At 44.4% G+C, this 14023-nt stretch overlaps 1 protein-coding gene across 1 annotated transcript in view; it reads left to right on the top strand.

Annotated features, from left to right (window-relative positions):
• LRRC1 (leucine rich repeat containing 1) overlaps window positions 1-14023 on the top strand; it is a 112607-nt gene that overhangs the window by 54607 nt on the left and 43977 nt on the right. Inside the window, exons 3-4 of the mRNA XM_024220823.1 lie at window positions 2001-2079; window positions 7024-7113. Coding sequence (XP_024076591.1) covers window positions 2001-2079; window positions 7024-7113 — 169 coding nt within the window. The remainder of the gene's footprint in view (window positions 1-2000; window positions 2080-7023; window positions 7114-14023) is intronic.

Genomic DNA, 14023 nt, shown 5'->3' with positions numbered 1-14023 from the left:
GGGGCTCTTCTTCAAAAGAGGATGCTTGAAAGGAAGCGACGTATGTACAAAGGTTTAATTGGTGTTAATATTTAAACATGCTGTTTTCCTCTATGCATATCTCTATCCAAGTATTAGTATAAATTTTATTCCTTTCAAAGTAAATGATGGGATCACAAATCTGAAACTTTTAAAGCAAATACATCCTACTAGTGTGGGCATTATTCTTGTTGGAATTTGATGCAAGAACTTAAGGGTCCTTAACACAGGTTGCTCATGAAAATAGCATTGAAGCATGAAACCTGGCAGGCAACTTTTTAAAGCTCTACTCATGTACTGTACAATATTTGAAACTTCATGTTTATGTACAAATATCTGATTATCTTCATTTATATCAAACCAGACCTCGGACGGCTCTACTCTTACCACCATTTTCACATCTGCTTAGTGAAGGTGCTACCTATGCCGAAAGGAGAGCTTCTCCCGTCAATGTAGATACTCCACCTCCTCAAGTGGCAGTAGCTGTCTACACTGGGGTTAGGTCAGTATAACTATGTCGCTCAGGGATGTGGATTTTCCGCACCCCTGAGTGATGTAGTTATGCTGACATAAATTCCTAATGTAGACCAAGCCTGAGTAACAGTATTTTGCATTTATTTTGAGACCTAGATTCAAGAGAGTAGTACTAGAAGGCAGTGGTTTTCAAACTTTTTTTCTGGCGACCCAGTTGAAGAAAATTGTTGATGCCCGCGACGCAACAGAGCTGGGGATGAGGTGTTTGGGGTGTGGGAGGGGATCAGGGCTGGGGCAGAGGATTGGGATGAGGGCTGCGGGGTGGGGCTGGGAATGAGGGGTTCAGGATGTGGGAGGGGGCTCTGGGCAGAGGGTTGGGGTGTGGGAGGGGGTCAGGGCTCTGGGCTGGGGGTGCAGGCTCTGGGCTGGGGCCGGGGATGAGGGGTTTGGGGTGCAGGAGGGGGCTCTGGGTTTGGGGAGGCTTAGGGCTGAGGCAGGGGATTGGGGCGCGGGCTTACCTTCAGCGGCTCCTGGTCAGCGGTGCAGCCAGGGTGCAGAGGCAGGCTTCCTGCCTGTCCTGGCACCGCGGACCACACTGTGCCCCGGAAGCAGCTAGCAGCAAGTCTGGCTCCTAGGTGGTGGCGTGCAAGCGGCTCTGCGCGGCTCTTGCCTGCAGGCAAACTCCCCCCCCCCCCCAGCTCCCATTGGCTGGTTCCCGGCCAGTGGGAGTGCGGAGCCAGTGCTCGGGGCGGGAGCAGCACGCGAAGCCCCATGACCACCCCCCCGCCTAGGAGCCAGATCTGCTGCTGGCCATTTCCAGGCCACAGTGCAGTGTCGGAACAGGTAGGGACTAGAGTGCTGACCAGAGCTGAAGTGACCCAGTCCCTTCCATTCCGTGACCCAGTTCTGGGTCGCGACCCACAGTTTGAAAACCACTGCTATAAGGTGTGAGATTTTAGTGTAGTAGGAGGGGATGGTACTGTGCCCATGAGTGTACATTTGGGCAGAGATATTTACTCTCTTCTATTCCATCCTCACACCCTGCCAACACACCCTCTAAAAAAGTGCCTGTCTTTATATTGACCCAAATTGCCAAAGGGCTGGATTAGATGGATTAATTTAGAAGTATGTCCTTAAAGTGGCTGAATTTGGCTTTTGCTAAACAGAGGGATTGGATTCCAGAGAATCTTCTGTCAACTGACAGACAACCCTCATTAGGACAAATGAGCATTCCAGGTGCTTTGAGCGGGTCATGTGAGATAAACAGTCTCTAAAATGTCTCGGTCCCAATTAATTTTGGGCTCTCTAAATGTTAACTAACACCTTGAATTGTATTTGGAAATATCGGTAACTTTTTTTAAAAAATAGTCTTACATTTAAAAAAGGTCACCACACACACCAAGGTAATTTCCTTGATTTGAAATGACCAGATACAGTATGTAATGCTGTGACCATTTCGAAATAAAAGGTCTTCTAATCGTTAACAATGCATTTGTTTGTTTCTGCAGAAATTCCTGAAATTCCAGAAAGCATCTCCTTTTGCAAAGCACTACAAGTAGCAGACTTCAGTGGGAACCCACTGACCAGGTAACACTCCCCCTTATGCTAAGTGCTTTCCAGGCCAGCACTACAACCTTATTTAACTTGCTCAGTTCTTAAAGCAAATCTAGTGTGTCTGATTTTTTTAGCAGGGTCTATTTTTTTCCACAGGGTGGTAGCCAGAGATCAGAGTTACAGGAACAAGTGCACCCTTCCTTCCCAGGGGGTTGACGATTACAGGCTACTCAGAACAAATGTGAATTTAGTTAGTACTTAAGAACGCAAATCCAAATGATAAAAAGCCCAGGAATTTTTCAAGAAGGGCCAGCAGTATAAACCAGCAAAGCTATGGTGCTGTATTTTCCACTGTCATCTGTTTCTTCCATCTCTAGCCTTTGTCTATACCTGGGATTTAGCAGTCCGTGACCAGCAAACCAATGTAGCTTCATTGGCATAGTTTAACTGCTTAAAATTGGGGTGAACTCAACAGGTGCAAATAATGGCTCTCCTTGCATACGCCTGAGGCTTGCACCCGTGCCATGTCCCTATCCACTGAATTAGGGCTAATCCAACATACTTATACAGTGCCATGTGGCCAAACTGTATTCCATCTGGTGGTGGCTGCTGCTTCTCTAATATCCATGTTCCCCCTCTCTGTGCAATTGCATGGCTGCAGTGAAAGCAGTTCATAGTGGCAACAGTCATCTCAAGCTGCTCCCTCCTGTCTTGGCCTAGGAAAGAGTAATAGTTGATGGTAGGTCTTCCTCTCATGTTCTGTACAGCACCAAATTGTAAATGATCATTTTAATAAAGTGTCCTTTAGATGTTGCTTGATTGGCTCAGTTTGGCAGGATTCACTTGATTGCTGTGACTCTGATTCAGCCTAATGAATTAGTGTTATTTCCCCCACCCCCACCACTCCACATAGCAAAGGAGAAGAACAGGCTCTTGGGAAATCAAGGTGGTTGATAGAGAAATCAAATAGGGGGCAAATGAATGATAGGGACTCTGTGTAGGAGCAGCTAGGAGAAGTGGGGCTCAGCTCAGCCTTCAAGTGCTGAGTTTCTACCAGGTGCTGCAGCAGCTGCTATATCTTCCTTTAGAATCATAGAAGATTAGGCTTGGAAGAGACCTCAGGAGGTCATCTAGTCCAATCCCCTGCTCAAAGCAGGACCAACACCAACTAAATCATCCTTTGCCCTAGCTGGTTACATCTAGCAAGAAGGGGGTAAAAGGAAAGCCTCTAATGTATTGTGACTGATTCTAGAGGTTTAGAAACAGGGAGGGAATCCCCATAAGTGATCTTTCCCTGATGGAACAGAGTAGCATGTTTGTCATGTAGAAAGGTCACCAATCCAACATTGCATAGACATAGGGCCTTCTGTCAGTAGCCGTCCCTCTTCCTAGCCTAGAATATTTAGGCTAGTGTTGTCTAACATGATGGGACTATAACATAGCCTAGGCCATAGCATTCTCTAACTAAGTAATTGTTGTCATGTCCACGCTAGCAGTAAAAGCGTTGTTAAAACGTGGATGCCACAACTGTGTTATGGCTTGTTACACTTGTGCCGTTAGGCCCTGTGCTGCTCATTCTATCAAATAATTAATTTTCTGATTCTTCTATATTTGATGTAACAATGTTTAAAAGGGTTGGATTATTCATAGGCTGAATCCTTCCCTATTTCCTAAACTGTAGAGAAAGTCCCAAGGTGTTAGAAAATAGCAATAAGCTTTTAATTGCTGGGGTTTAAAATGAGTAATATACAGCACACTTCTTGATGAAGGAAAACAGTTGTATTGTATTGGGGGTGGGGAGTCACTTAAAATGATTTACTGAAAATAAATATGTACTGGTCTTTGTCTAATATACATTATATTGCATTCAAAACAACTACATGAAAAGAACTGTAAGGTTTCAAAATCCAGGGTTCAAAAGCTGGAAACTGTCACAATTAAGATTGCTTGGTACAATTTTAATTCTGTCTCCTTGTGCATGCGCAGTATGACAACCTTCAGTTATATCACACATTACTTTTCCACAGGACCCCTACCTCTTTCAGTGCACCGGATGGATGGTGCTCACGGAATGAGCAGCTGTTCAATATTTTGTTCTCATTGTTCAACATATGGCCCCAAGTCTTATTTACTGGACAATGTTGAAGTCCTGCTCTGAAGACAAAATTATTAACTTCCTTGTGGGCTTTAGTATGGTGATCATCACTATAGAATCTGAGTGCTTTAGATAGTTAGTTATTAATTTACCTTCACAAAATCCTGGTGAGGTGGTGGTATTATCCCTAGATTACAGAAGGCAAATGGGACACGGAGGGACTAAAGTAAAAATTGTCTCCTTATCTTGGATGCCCAAATTGAGATGCCTTGGAACTGGTTTTGAGATTTAGCATTTTATAGCATTTCATGCATTCCAGCACAGCTCTTATTGATGTCAGTTACAGCTATGAGTGCTCAGCACTTCTGCATATTAGATTCCAAGGTATCAGATTGGGTATGCAGAAGCTGAAGAACACACACAACCAAAATGTTCACGTTTGGCCACTGAATTCCTTGCGGAGCATCACATAGGAACTCTGGCAGAGGCAGGGATAGAATCCAGTTCTCCTGGGCAGTGTTCAATTGCCTTAACCACAAGACCACCCTCTGTCTTCTTGCAATTCCCTGCCTCATTAACTACTCCCCTTCCAACTTCTGCAACAAATGAGAGAGAGAGGTCCTACAGACAACAGCCTCTTTCACTATACAGTCCTGATTAATCCCTAGAGCACAGTTCATCCCGTGCACTGAATGAGGAAGGGAATGTGGAAAATATGGTATGTGATTATGTAATTAAAGACTGTATCCTAATGTGTACACAAAAGGGGTCGAGTTAAGGTTGCACAGGCAATCTTCTAACTTTTGAATGCTTGACTATTTGTAGCTTTCTAGGTGTAAAAAACAAACAAGCAGAGATTCAATCACATGGAACCATGTTAACACTCACTTGGGTCATTAGCAAGGTTGCAACACTTTAGATCCATTGCATAGACTTGGGAATCTTGGGTTTCAATCTGGATTTTGGTGGAGAGTGTGCTCTAGTGGTCACACATCTTTCTGCCCTGTCTCCTTCCGTCTAGCCAGTCCTGGTCTACTCCTTCATCCCCTCTCAGGTCAGATTCTTGTCCGCTCTGCATTCAAGTCAAGTGGCTTCTTCCATAGTACAGCTTGAGATCCAGCAAGCAGGAGCATTGAGAGAACAGGAAAAAGTTTCCTTGCATTTCTGGTCTGATGCCATAACAGCGTAGCAGGCTGGAACAGCAATTACAGGGAAAGTCCTGCTCAGCCCCCACAGCCAGGGGCTGAGTATGCTCAGTACATATGGAATCTTTGGAGGATCATAAAATATCAGGGTTGGAAGAGACCGCAAGAGGTCATCTAGTCCAACCCCCTGCTCAAAGCAGGACCAACCCCAACTAAATCAGGATTTAATTGCCAAACTTAACAATTCACACACATTCAGTAGAGAACTGAGATTTTGCAAATTTGGGTGTGTTTTCAAGAGAACAAAAAATATGTCCCTGACATAAAGGCAACCCCTGTACTGCGTTTGAAGTCCCTGCTCCTAAGCATGGGTGCTGATTCTTCTCAACAAAATGGTTGAATGACTTGTTTAACATGGCAAAAATGTGTTTTTTCCCTAATCTTGTTTTTGGAAATGGCTGAACCATTTTTTCTGGAACGTTTTGAAATACTCAGCTTGAGCAATATACCTGGCATGAAATTAAATACTCAAGCAAGAAACAATGCCTGCAGAATAGGCATTCTTGGTTCCTGTGGTGTATCCTCTACTGCAGTTCTCCCAGGGTCAGGGGCACGCACAAGGCGAGGCAAGCAGGGGCACGCTGCTTCCCCCACCCCCAAATAATCTGCGGGGGCACAGAATTCCTCTGACCGCAGGGCTGTGGCAGGGAAGAAGCTCCTCCAAAAACAGTCAAATTTAAATCCCCGTGCATGCCTCTGTCCAGTGTATTACTTAACCATTCAAACTCCATCATAGTATTATCTAATGCTTTTTTCTGGATCATTTTTTTCTTGTGTTCTATTTGTATTTCCAGTATTTATAACACTAGCCAATGTAGTAAGCTTCAGTTTTAAAAGTGGCTGTCAACCCACTTTTTTCCATCAGATTTTTATTTATTTAGACTTGTACATAAAAAAGGGCCTATCTCAGGCTAGGCATTTTGACTAGCTTTTAAAACAGGTAAACTCTACCAGATAAATAAGCCTGCAGTTTAATCCCAGCCTTCCAACAATTAGAAACCAAAAAAAATCAATTGACATTTGAAAATGCACCGATGTCCCCAGTCCTCTGAATCTGTGAAAATAAATGATTCTTGCTGCATGCCCTAAAGATAGCTCATGTTATCAAATCTTATCTGATCACTAGGCCAAGAAGTCTCTCCCTGTTCCACATTAGGTCACCTTTTCCTTAGCATGATCCATCTCTCACACAGCTGGGATCAAGCCCCCTGGTATTTAGCAATATAAGATGGCTAGAATGGCTGCGCAATGTGTTCCAGGCTCTAGATGTCTTTAACAAATAGTTAAAAATACAAAAACAGCTGCTCCATAACCTAATATTGAAACAGGCGGCATGAAAAAATAAGCCAAATTTCTCATACTTCCCAAACAATAACTCTTCCCTCACAGTATATGCTGCTTCAACAGCTATTGAATGTATCTTTTGAGGTGTTCTTATTATATGGGATATGTGTTGCCTTAATACATACAAACAAGTAGAAAATTAAACCCATTTGGTTTACTTTTAACTTTTTTCTCTTTCTAGTGCCTTTCTCCTTGTCTTAGTACTATTGTTTCGTTTTTTATAGAAGAGCCACCTCATATCCTTTCCCACCAAATATATATGATCTGACTATGCCAATATGAATAGTTATTTTAGTACAAGTGCTTGATTTATCTGAATTAATATCTCCGTAGGTTGCCTGAAAGCTTTCCTGAATTACAGAATCTAACGTGTCTTTCTGTAAATGACATCTCACTACAGGCACTACCTGAAAACATTGGGAAGTAAGTTGTTTTTGTTGTTGTGTGGGTTTTTTTTTTAAATCAAGATATATTTAATTTGTTTCTCTGACTTAGAGGTATATGCAAAAATGTAAAGATTAAATTTACAAGTATATTACACAAATTAGTAATTGTGTCAGGGTATTGCATTTTCTTAGTCCGTTTAAAAACCTCTTGTGTTTCTATCGGTCACTCACTGAGGTGACTGCACTGAACTTGGGCTATATGTGCATATGTTTAGTCTTTGGGAGGTATAAATCTAGGGAGTTGGGAGAAGCTGGATAGACTAAAGGATGAAAGACTAAAAGGATGTTACCAGTTTGATAATTGCACCTCTGTTCAAACTTGTTACCTATGATTCTTCATCATGCTGAGAGCCACAGATCTATTAGAGTGGGGACTTGAGCCTTGTTGCAGCTCACAGAGAGACCCAGACCTGGCAGCAGGAGAATGCCTCACCCGCTGGAGTTCCATGCAGTTTTATGTGCTTCCGCATTGGCTGGTGGCTCTGACAGATTCCCCTGCCACAGAGCTTTTCTGAGGGAAACTGCAGACTCCCCCTGCTCTCCCAGAACCAGGGCCCCCTCCTCCACCCAACCTAGCGGCACTCCACCTCATGGCGTGGCTGCTCAATGGTTAGGTCGGGAGGAGAGGACGTGCTTGGAAGGGGTTCAGTGCATCCTCTTGGAAAGCAGGCGACCCTCCACACGTCGAGCCTACTTAGCAAAGTGGTCTCAGTTCTCCCGATGGGCGGATTAGCGGGGCGTTTCCCCCATGGCTGCCCCGACCCAGCTCATTTTGGACTACCTCCTTCACCTTAAAGCCCAGGGACTGGCGCCTTCATCCGTCAAGGTGCACTTGGTGGCCATATCTGCCTTCCACCCGCTGGTGCAGGGCCACATGGTATTCTCCCATGCTATGATTGGCCGATTCCTTAAGGGATTGGATCGTCTCTTCCCATACGTCAGGCCCCCAGTGCCACAGTGGGACCTGAACCTGGTGCTGGCCCACCTCATGGGCCCCCCTTTTGAGCCACTAGCTACATGCTCCTGGTCGCACCTCTCATGGAAGGTGGCCTTCCTGATGGTGATCACGTTGGCTAGGCGGGTCTCGGAACTCAGGGCTCTGACCGCCGAGCCCCCGTACACGGTTTTCCATAAGGATAAAGTCCAGCTCCGCCCCTGTCCTTCGTTCCTCCCAAAGATGGTTTCTGCCTAACACATGGGTCAGGACATTTTCCTGCCGGTCCTCTGCCCCAAGCCCCATGCGTCCAGTGAGGAGTGCCACCTCCACATGCTGGATGTGAGACGGGCTCTGGCCTTTTTACCTGGAGCGGACTAAACAGCTGTTAATCGCCTTGGCTGAGCGCATGAAATGTCAGCTGATCTCCACTCAGCAGGTCTCCAACTGGATCACATTGTGCATCCGTACCTGTTATGACCTGGCGGGAATCCCCCCGCCGTCAATTGTGAGGGCACACTCGACTAGGGTGCAGGCCTCGTCGGCTGCCTTTTTGGCCCATGTCCCCATCCAGGACATTTGTAGGGCTCCCACGTGGTCTTCAGTTCACACTTTCACCTCGCATTATTTGATCGTCTCCCAAACAAGGGAGGATGCCGGGTTTGGCAGGGCTGTGTTCCATCTTGAGAATTTGTGAACTCCTACCCACCTCCAACAGATATAGCTTGGAATCACCTATTGTGGAATACACATGAGCAATCACTCGAAGAAGAAAAGACAGTTACCTTTTCTGTAACTGGTGCTCTTCGAGATGTGATGCTCATGTCTATTCCACATCCCGCCTTCCTTCCCCTCTGTCAGTTATCTGGCAAGAAGGAACTGAGGGTGGAGGGAGCGTGCAGTGCCCCTTATACCGCACCATGGAGGCGCCACTCCAGGGGTCACTAGGGGCGCTCCCCTATGGGTACTACTAGGGGAAAAACTTTCGACACCAGTGCACGTGGTGAGCACACACACCTATTGTGGAATAGACATGAGCAACACATCTCGAACACCAGTTACGGAAAAGGTAACTGTCTTTTCTTACCCTAAATGTTGTTTTAGGATTTTAGGCAGGTTGCGAAGTTTCTGTGGTTCAGAGTTCCAGTTATATTTCTTTTCAGACTGGACCCCTGTCTCAGTCTGGACTCCCCCCTTGCCTTCCCTTCAGGTGGCTTTAGCAGTCGTCTTGGGCAGACAGACCATGGGGAGGAGGAGTCCCTTTTGCCTCCTTCCCCACCCTTAAGTAGGACATAAGGCGGAAATCCTTTGTTTCTCAAACTTGACTCCCCCCCCCCCCCCCACTTCCAGTGGAAATTACAAGAAGTCCCAGATAATGTTTAGTATCAGTTAACAAGACCATCTGACCTAGTAGTGTCACAGTTACGTCCCCGGATGCTTCCCAGGAGGGAGAGCGATTCAAATCCCTGTCAGTTCTTTCTCTACTTCCACACCACTAATCGCTCTCCCTCCTGGGAAGCATCCCGGGACGTAACTGTGACACTACGAGGTCACAGCTCAGTATGAGAGGTATCTTCATGGTTTTGTTATTCCTTCCTGATGACGCATCAAATTTGATGGCCTGTTGTCTGGTGGGTGTCTTCCCAATACACACCCAGTTGTAATGGTTGCATAGTCCATATTTCTAACTTTTTAGATACAGAAATGATACATGCATGCAAATTGGATAATCACATTCAGTAAATTATAACCTTTCCAATGATACCTTACAAGACCCATCTTGCATAAAGTACATCTCAGTTATGTCATATCCATAACATAAGCATATTTCCATAAAGAATATGGAGTGCAACGTCACACCGCCATTTATTACTTTCTGCTCTCCTGGCCTCCATTTTATAAGAGCATGATGTTCTTTTAGTGTGCACCAGACCAAATTCAACCTGCTGTCACTTCTGAAGTTAAACATAACTGTCTTTCATGGTGGTCAGGGACTTAGCATTTCAAACTGGGGAAGATATTTTTTTACCTAATTGAGTGGTCTCTTCACTATAGAAGCCTTTTGTAGGCAGCCAAGTCCAGGCAGCTGTCACCTCAGCCCCTTCTTCTGGGCATGAAAGCTCTCAGTTGGCATCAGTCAAAAAAGAACTTCATACTTTATATATATATATTTTTAATTTCGACACCTTCCTTATGCTTTCACAAACAGTGCTAACTTGGATCATACCTCTCATATTGACCACCTCTCTTGACCCGAAATATTCCATATTGTAAGGTCTTCTTCCTGAATATATAGATTAAATCTGTTTAATGTAGGCCTTTGTCATTGAGATCAGACGCTTGGACAAGTCCGTTCTCTGCTCTGATCATGTTGTAGTGGGAAAACTTGATGGAAAGCTGAGACAGCTCCAAAGTTATTGGAAAAATAGAATTACAATCCTGGCTCCTGCCAGACACTACTGTAAGGAATACAGATAACCTGGCAAGCAGTCCCTGAAGTACAAGAAGAGGGATTACTGTTTTGCAAGGGGTACCTGGAACAAACCTAGGCTGCTCTGGCAAGGTCAGTAGTTGCCTCAGAACAATCTGTTAGACTACTGGCTGGTGCTGGGCTCTTTCATTTTGAGAATAAATGGCTGCCTATAGCTTTCCTCAAAACGAGGTCACTGGATGTTGTTGAGATGGGCTACTCCATGGAGCTGTGCTAGAATTGTAAGCACAGGTTTGTCCTGTTTCCAGTCTCTAGTAGTCTATGGGAATGCCAGAGCAGGAATGAAATCCTACATAATCTACTTCAGATTAGAGCAATATCACCGTTCTTCATCAAGGGCCGTTCCTCGTCCTGTTTCTTCCCAATTCTCTAAAGCTAGAAACAGACTGACCCCAGTTGGAACACCTGAAGTTCCTAAAGAAGGCTCACATTCTCATGTTACCATTCCTCAGACAGCTCTCCAGCTTGGCATATGGATTGTGAACTATTTTCTTCAAAACTGATTGTTACCCTTTGATCTGACAGATGCTTCCAAGGTCTCTTCCAAGATCATAAGAGTATTAATATTGGCTTTAAGGAAAAAGGGAGTTCATTCCTGTCTGTTCCTGGAAAACTCTGCTTGTCTGGCCTCTGTTCAGAGAGTTGAGACAAACTGTAGTGATACGGCTTCTGGAGTATTGTGGATTCATGATAAACACAGATGTATGGTGCCAGGGACTCAATCATAGGCATGGACTGAGGATGAATTCTATTAGTAAAAGGTCTCATGGCAAAGAATGTTAACCTCAGATGCAGATGGTCATAAGGGAAAACTGGTGTGTTAGAAACAATAACCTAGTTCTTAGTGAAGTCTGTTGGGAATGGTGTGCACAGAGACTTAATGAATCAGAGTTCACATGAGCCCTACCCAGTAATTCCTGTTATCTCTTCTGCATCTCACTTAATATCACGTTTGTTGACAGAGGTCAAGGTCCCATTGTCTCTTTTCCACTCCCTGAATTGGTGAATGCAGATAATGAGAATTTTTTCCCCCCGAAAAGGTCCAGTGAGCTAGGCAAAGAAATCCTTATGTCAGATGTTAGCTGGAATTAGTGGAGAAGGGTCTTCCCAATTCTATCCAGAAAAATAGGTCTGTAAGTGGTCGGACTCACCCCTGCGGCGCCTCCTGCTGGTTGTCTGGGGAATCAGCTCAATCCAGCCTCCGGAGCGCCCTCTGCAGGCCGATGATCCGCCTCGTCGTCCTACTGGCTCCCATATCCCTCCCAGGACCCCGGTGCCCCTTGCTCTGGGTGCTGCCCCCTGGCAGTACCCCCACACGCTGGGTCTCCCCTCCCAGGGGAACCCCCACCCACTAACCCCACCTCACCTCAGGATAAGGCCACTGCCAGTCACCAATTAGCCCCCACTCTCTGGGGCAGACTGCAGTATAGGCCACTCATCATCGGCAAGGTTGGGTTTGGACCTGCCGCCTTGGCCTAGCCCTGGGCTGCCCTCTGCAACCCCCAGTACCTGTTGGCCTTATGCTAGGCCGCAGCCTGGGGCTTTCCAGGCTGGAGCTCCCCAGCTCCTCAGCCTTTCCCCAGCCCTGCTCCACTCAGTTACCCTACCTCTAGATTCCTGCAGCCAGGCCCTTTTCTCTCTGAAGGCAGAGAGAGACTCCTGAGCTCCTGGCTCCCAACCTCTTCATACAGGCCAGCTGGGGCCTGATTGGGGCATGGTCCAGCTGCAGCCACTTCCCCAATTAGCCCAGCTTTTAGAGCAGAGGTTCCCAAACTTATTTGGCCTACCGCCCCCTTTTCAGAAAAAAAATTACTCCGCGCCCCCCTTTTCAGAAAAAAAATTACTCCGCGCCCCCCTGGAAATCTACCTTCTTTAAGCGAACAAACAGAAAGATGCAGTGACAAATTTGCGTTCTTTTATGTATCTATATTTCTACCTACGTCCTACAATATAGTAAAGAAAGATGTGTTATTAGAATATCGCCCACGACATCAGTTATACAGTGGTTTTTGCGTAAGACGGCAAAAGACAACCAAACTTAAAATACTAATGAAACTAATAAACTGGGTTTTGTTCTTTGCTCAGCATTAGATATATGTATTTGATATTAAATTGTCAAATATCAAACTAAATTTATCAAGAAATAATTAATTTAAAAAATAATCAATATGCAATTAAAAATCAGTTAATAGTTTTAATTTAGTTTGCCCTTATTTAAATAATTGTTCCTTATTAACACATGCCTTATTTACCAATTAACACAGATGATTCGATAGATATAAATAAATGTTAATAGTTAACAGTTTTTTTACGATTTCATTCCCCTGTTTTCGTTAATATTGTAATCAAAAAGATGACAAATATATTGACTGTACACTTCAAATAGTACTGTACCGACACAAGCCTGCTATGATTTTATTATTAGTAAGCACTAGAGACACAGAAACGTACGGTAGAGATGTAAGAAAATGTATAAAAATACTCACATGTAAATTACTGTTTTATTGAAACAACAATAATACAATTTGTTTTGTATGTGATCCGTAATCCGTAAATATCGAAGGTATCGAATATGAATAAAAATTTTTAAATACTTATTGCACTATTGTTAACTGCTTTTTACACAATTCAGAAACAATCTAAATTAGATTTCATACATGTCGCCTATTTATAGTATCGTATTGTAAACAAGTCATTACACGCACATATTCCTGCTGATGCATGCTGGACTTCCCGACAATGCGCGACACGCTCGCCTGCCAACACTTGCTTGTTAAGAGCTGTTGGCGGACTTGACACCTGATCGGTTATAATTTGTGAATTTATTTGGAAAATAAAGTAATCACTACAACTTTAACTCTGTTACACAACAGATGAAACATGTACGAACGGTTTTTCAAAATTTTCTTATATTCTCTTCTTTCTTTATGCTTCCACCGCCCCCTTATTTTTATTCAACGCCCCCCAATTGCACCCGAGGCTACTACTGCCCCCCGGATCGTTCCAGCGCCCCCCAGGGGGCGGTATCGCCCACTTTGGGAACCTCTGCTATAGAGCAACAACCTAGGAAGCTCATTCTGGTCCTTCCAGCACTTTACCCCATTGAAGCCCTGTACCAGGTTTTATTATATTCACTATTCCCATTAAAGTAAACTTCCTCATAACTATAATCTCCAATCAGGTAAATTTAGGAAAATAGAGTGGAATGATCATGTCTGTGAAAGTTATTTCAAGTGGAGAGGATGTCAGGGGTGGGGCATTCACCTGCTGCTAGTGACTGAGAGGTCTGATTCTGCCTCAAAGCTGCAAGCAGGCTGAAGTAGTTACTGTAACAGATCTGTGGACCTTACTATTCAAAGAAATAAAACATTCAGGTAAGCACAGATATATTTTTCCTCTTGTTACAAGTAACACTTTTTTATGGCTACTAGAATTGAAAGATTAGCGGGGATAAGGATTTGT

The sequence above is a fragment of the Terrapene carolina genome, unplaced genomic scaffold (genome assembly GCF_002925995.2).
Source record: "Terrapene carolina triunguis isolate 2854851 unplaced genomic scaffold, T_m_triunguis-2.0 Scaffold42, whole genome shotgun sequence".
In the NCBI taxonomy this organism is placed as follows: Eukaryota; Metazoa; Chordata; order Testudines; family Emydidae; genus Terrapene; species Terrapene triunguis.
Note: the sequence above shows the minus strand (reverse complement) of the source record. Positions and strands in the feature narration are given on the sequence as shown.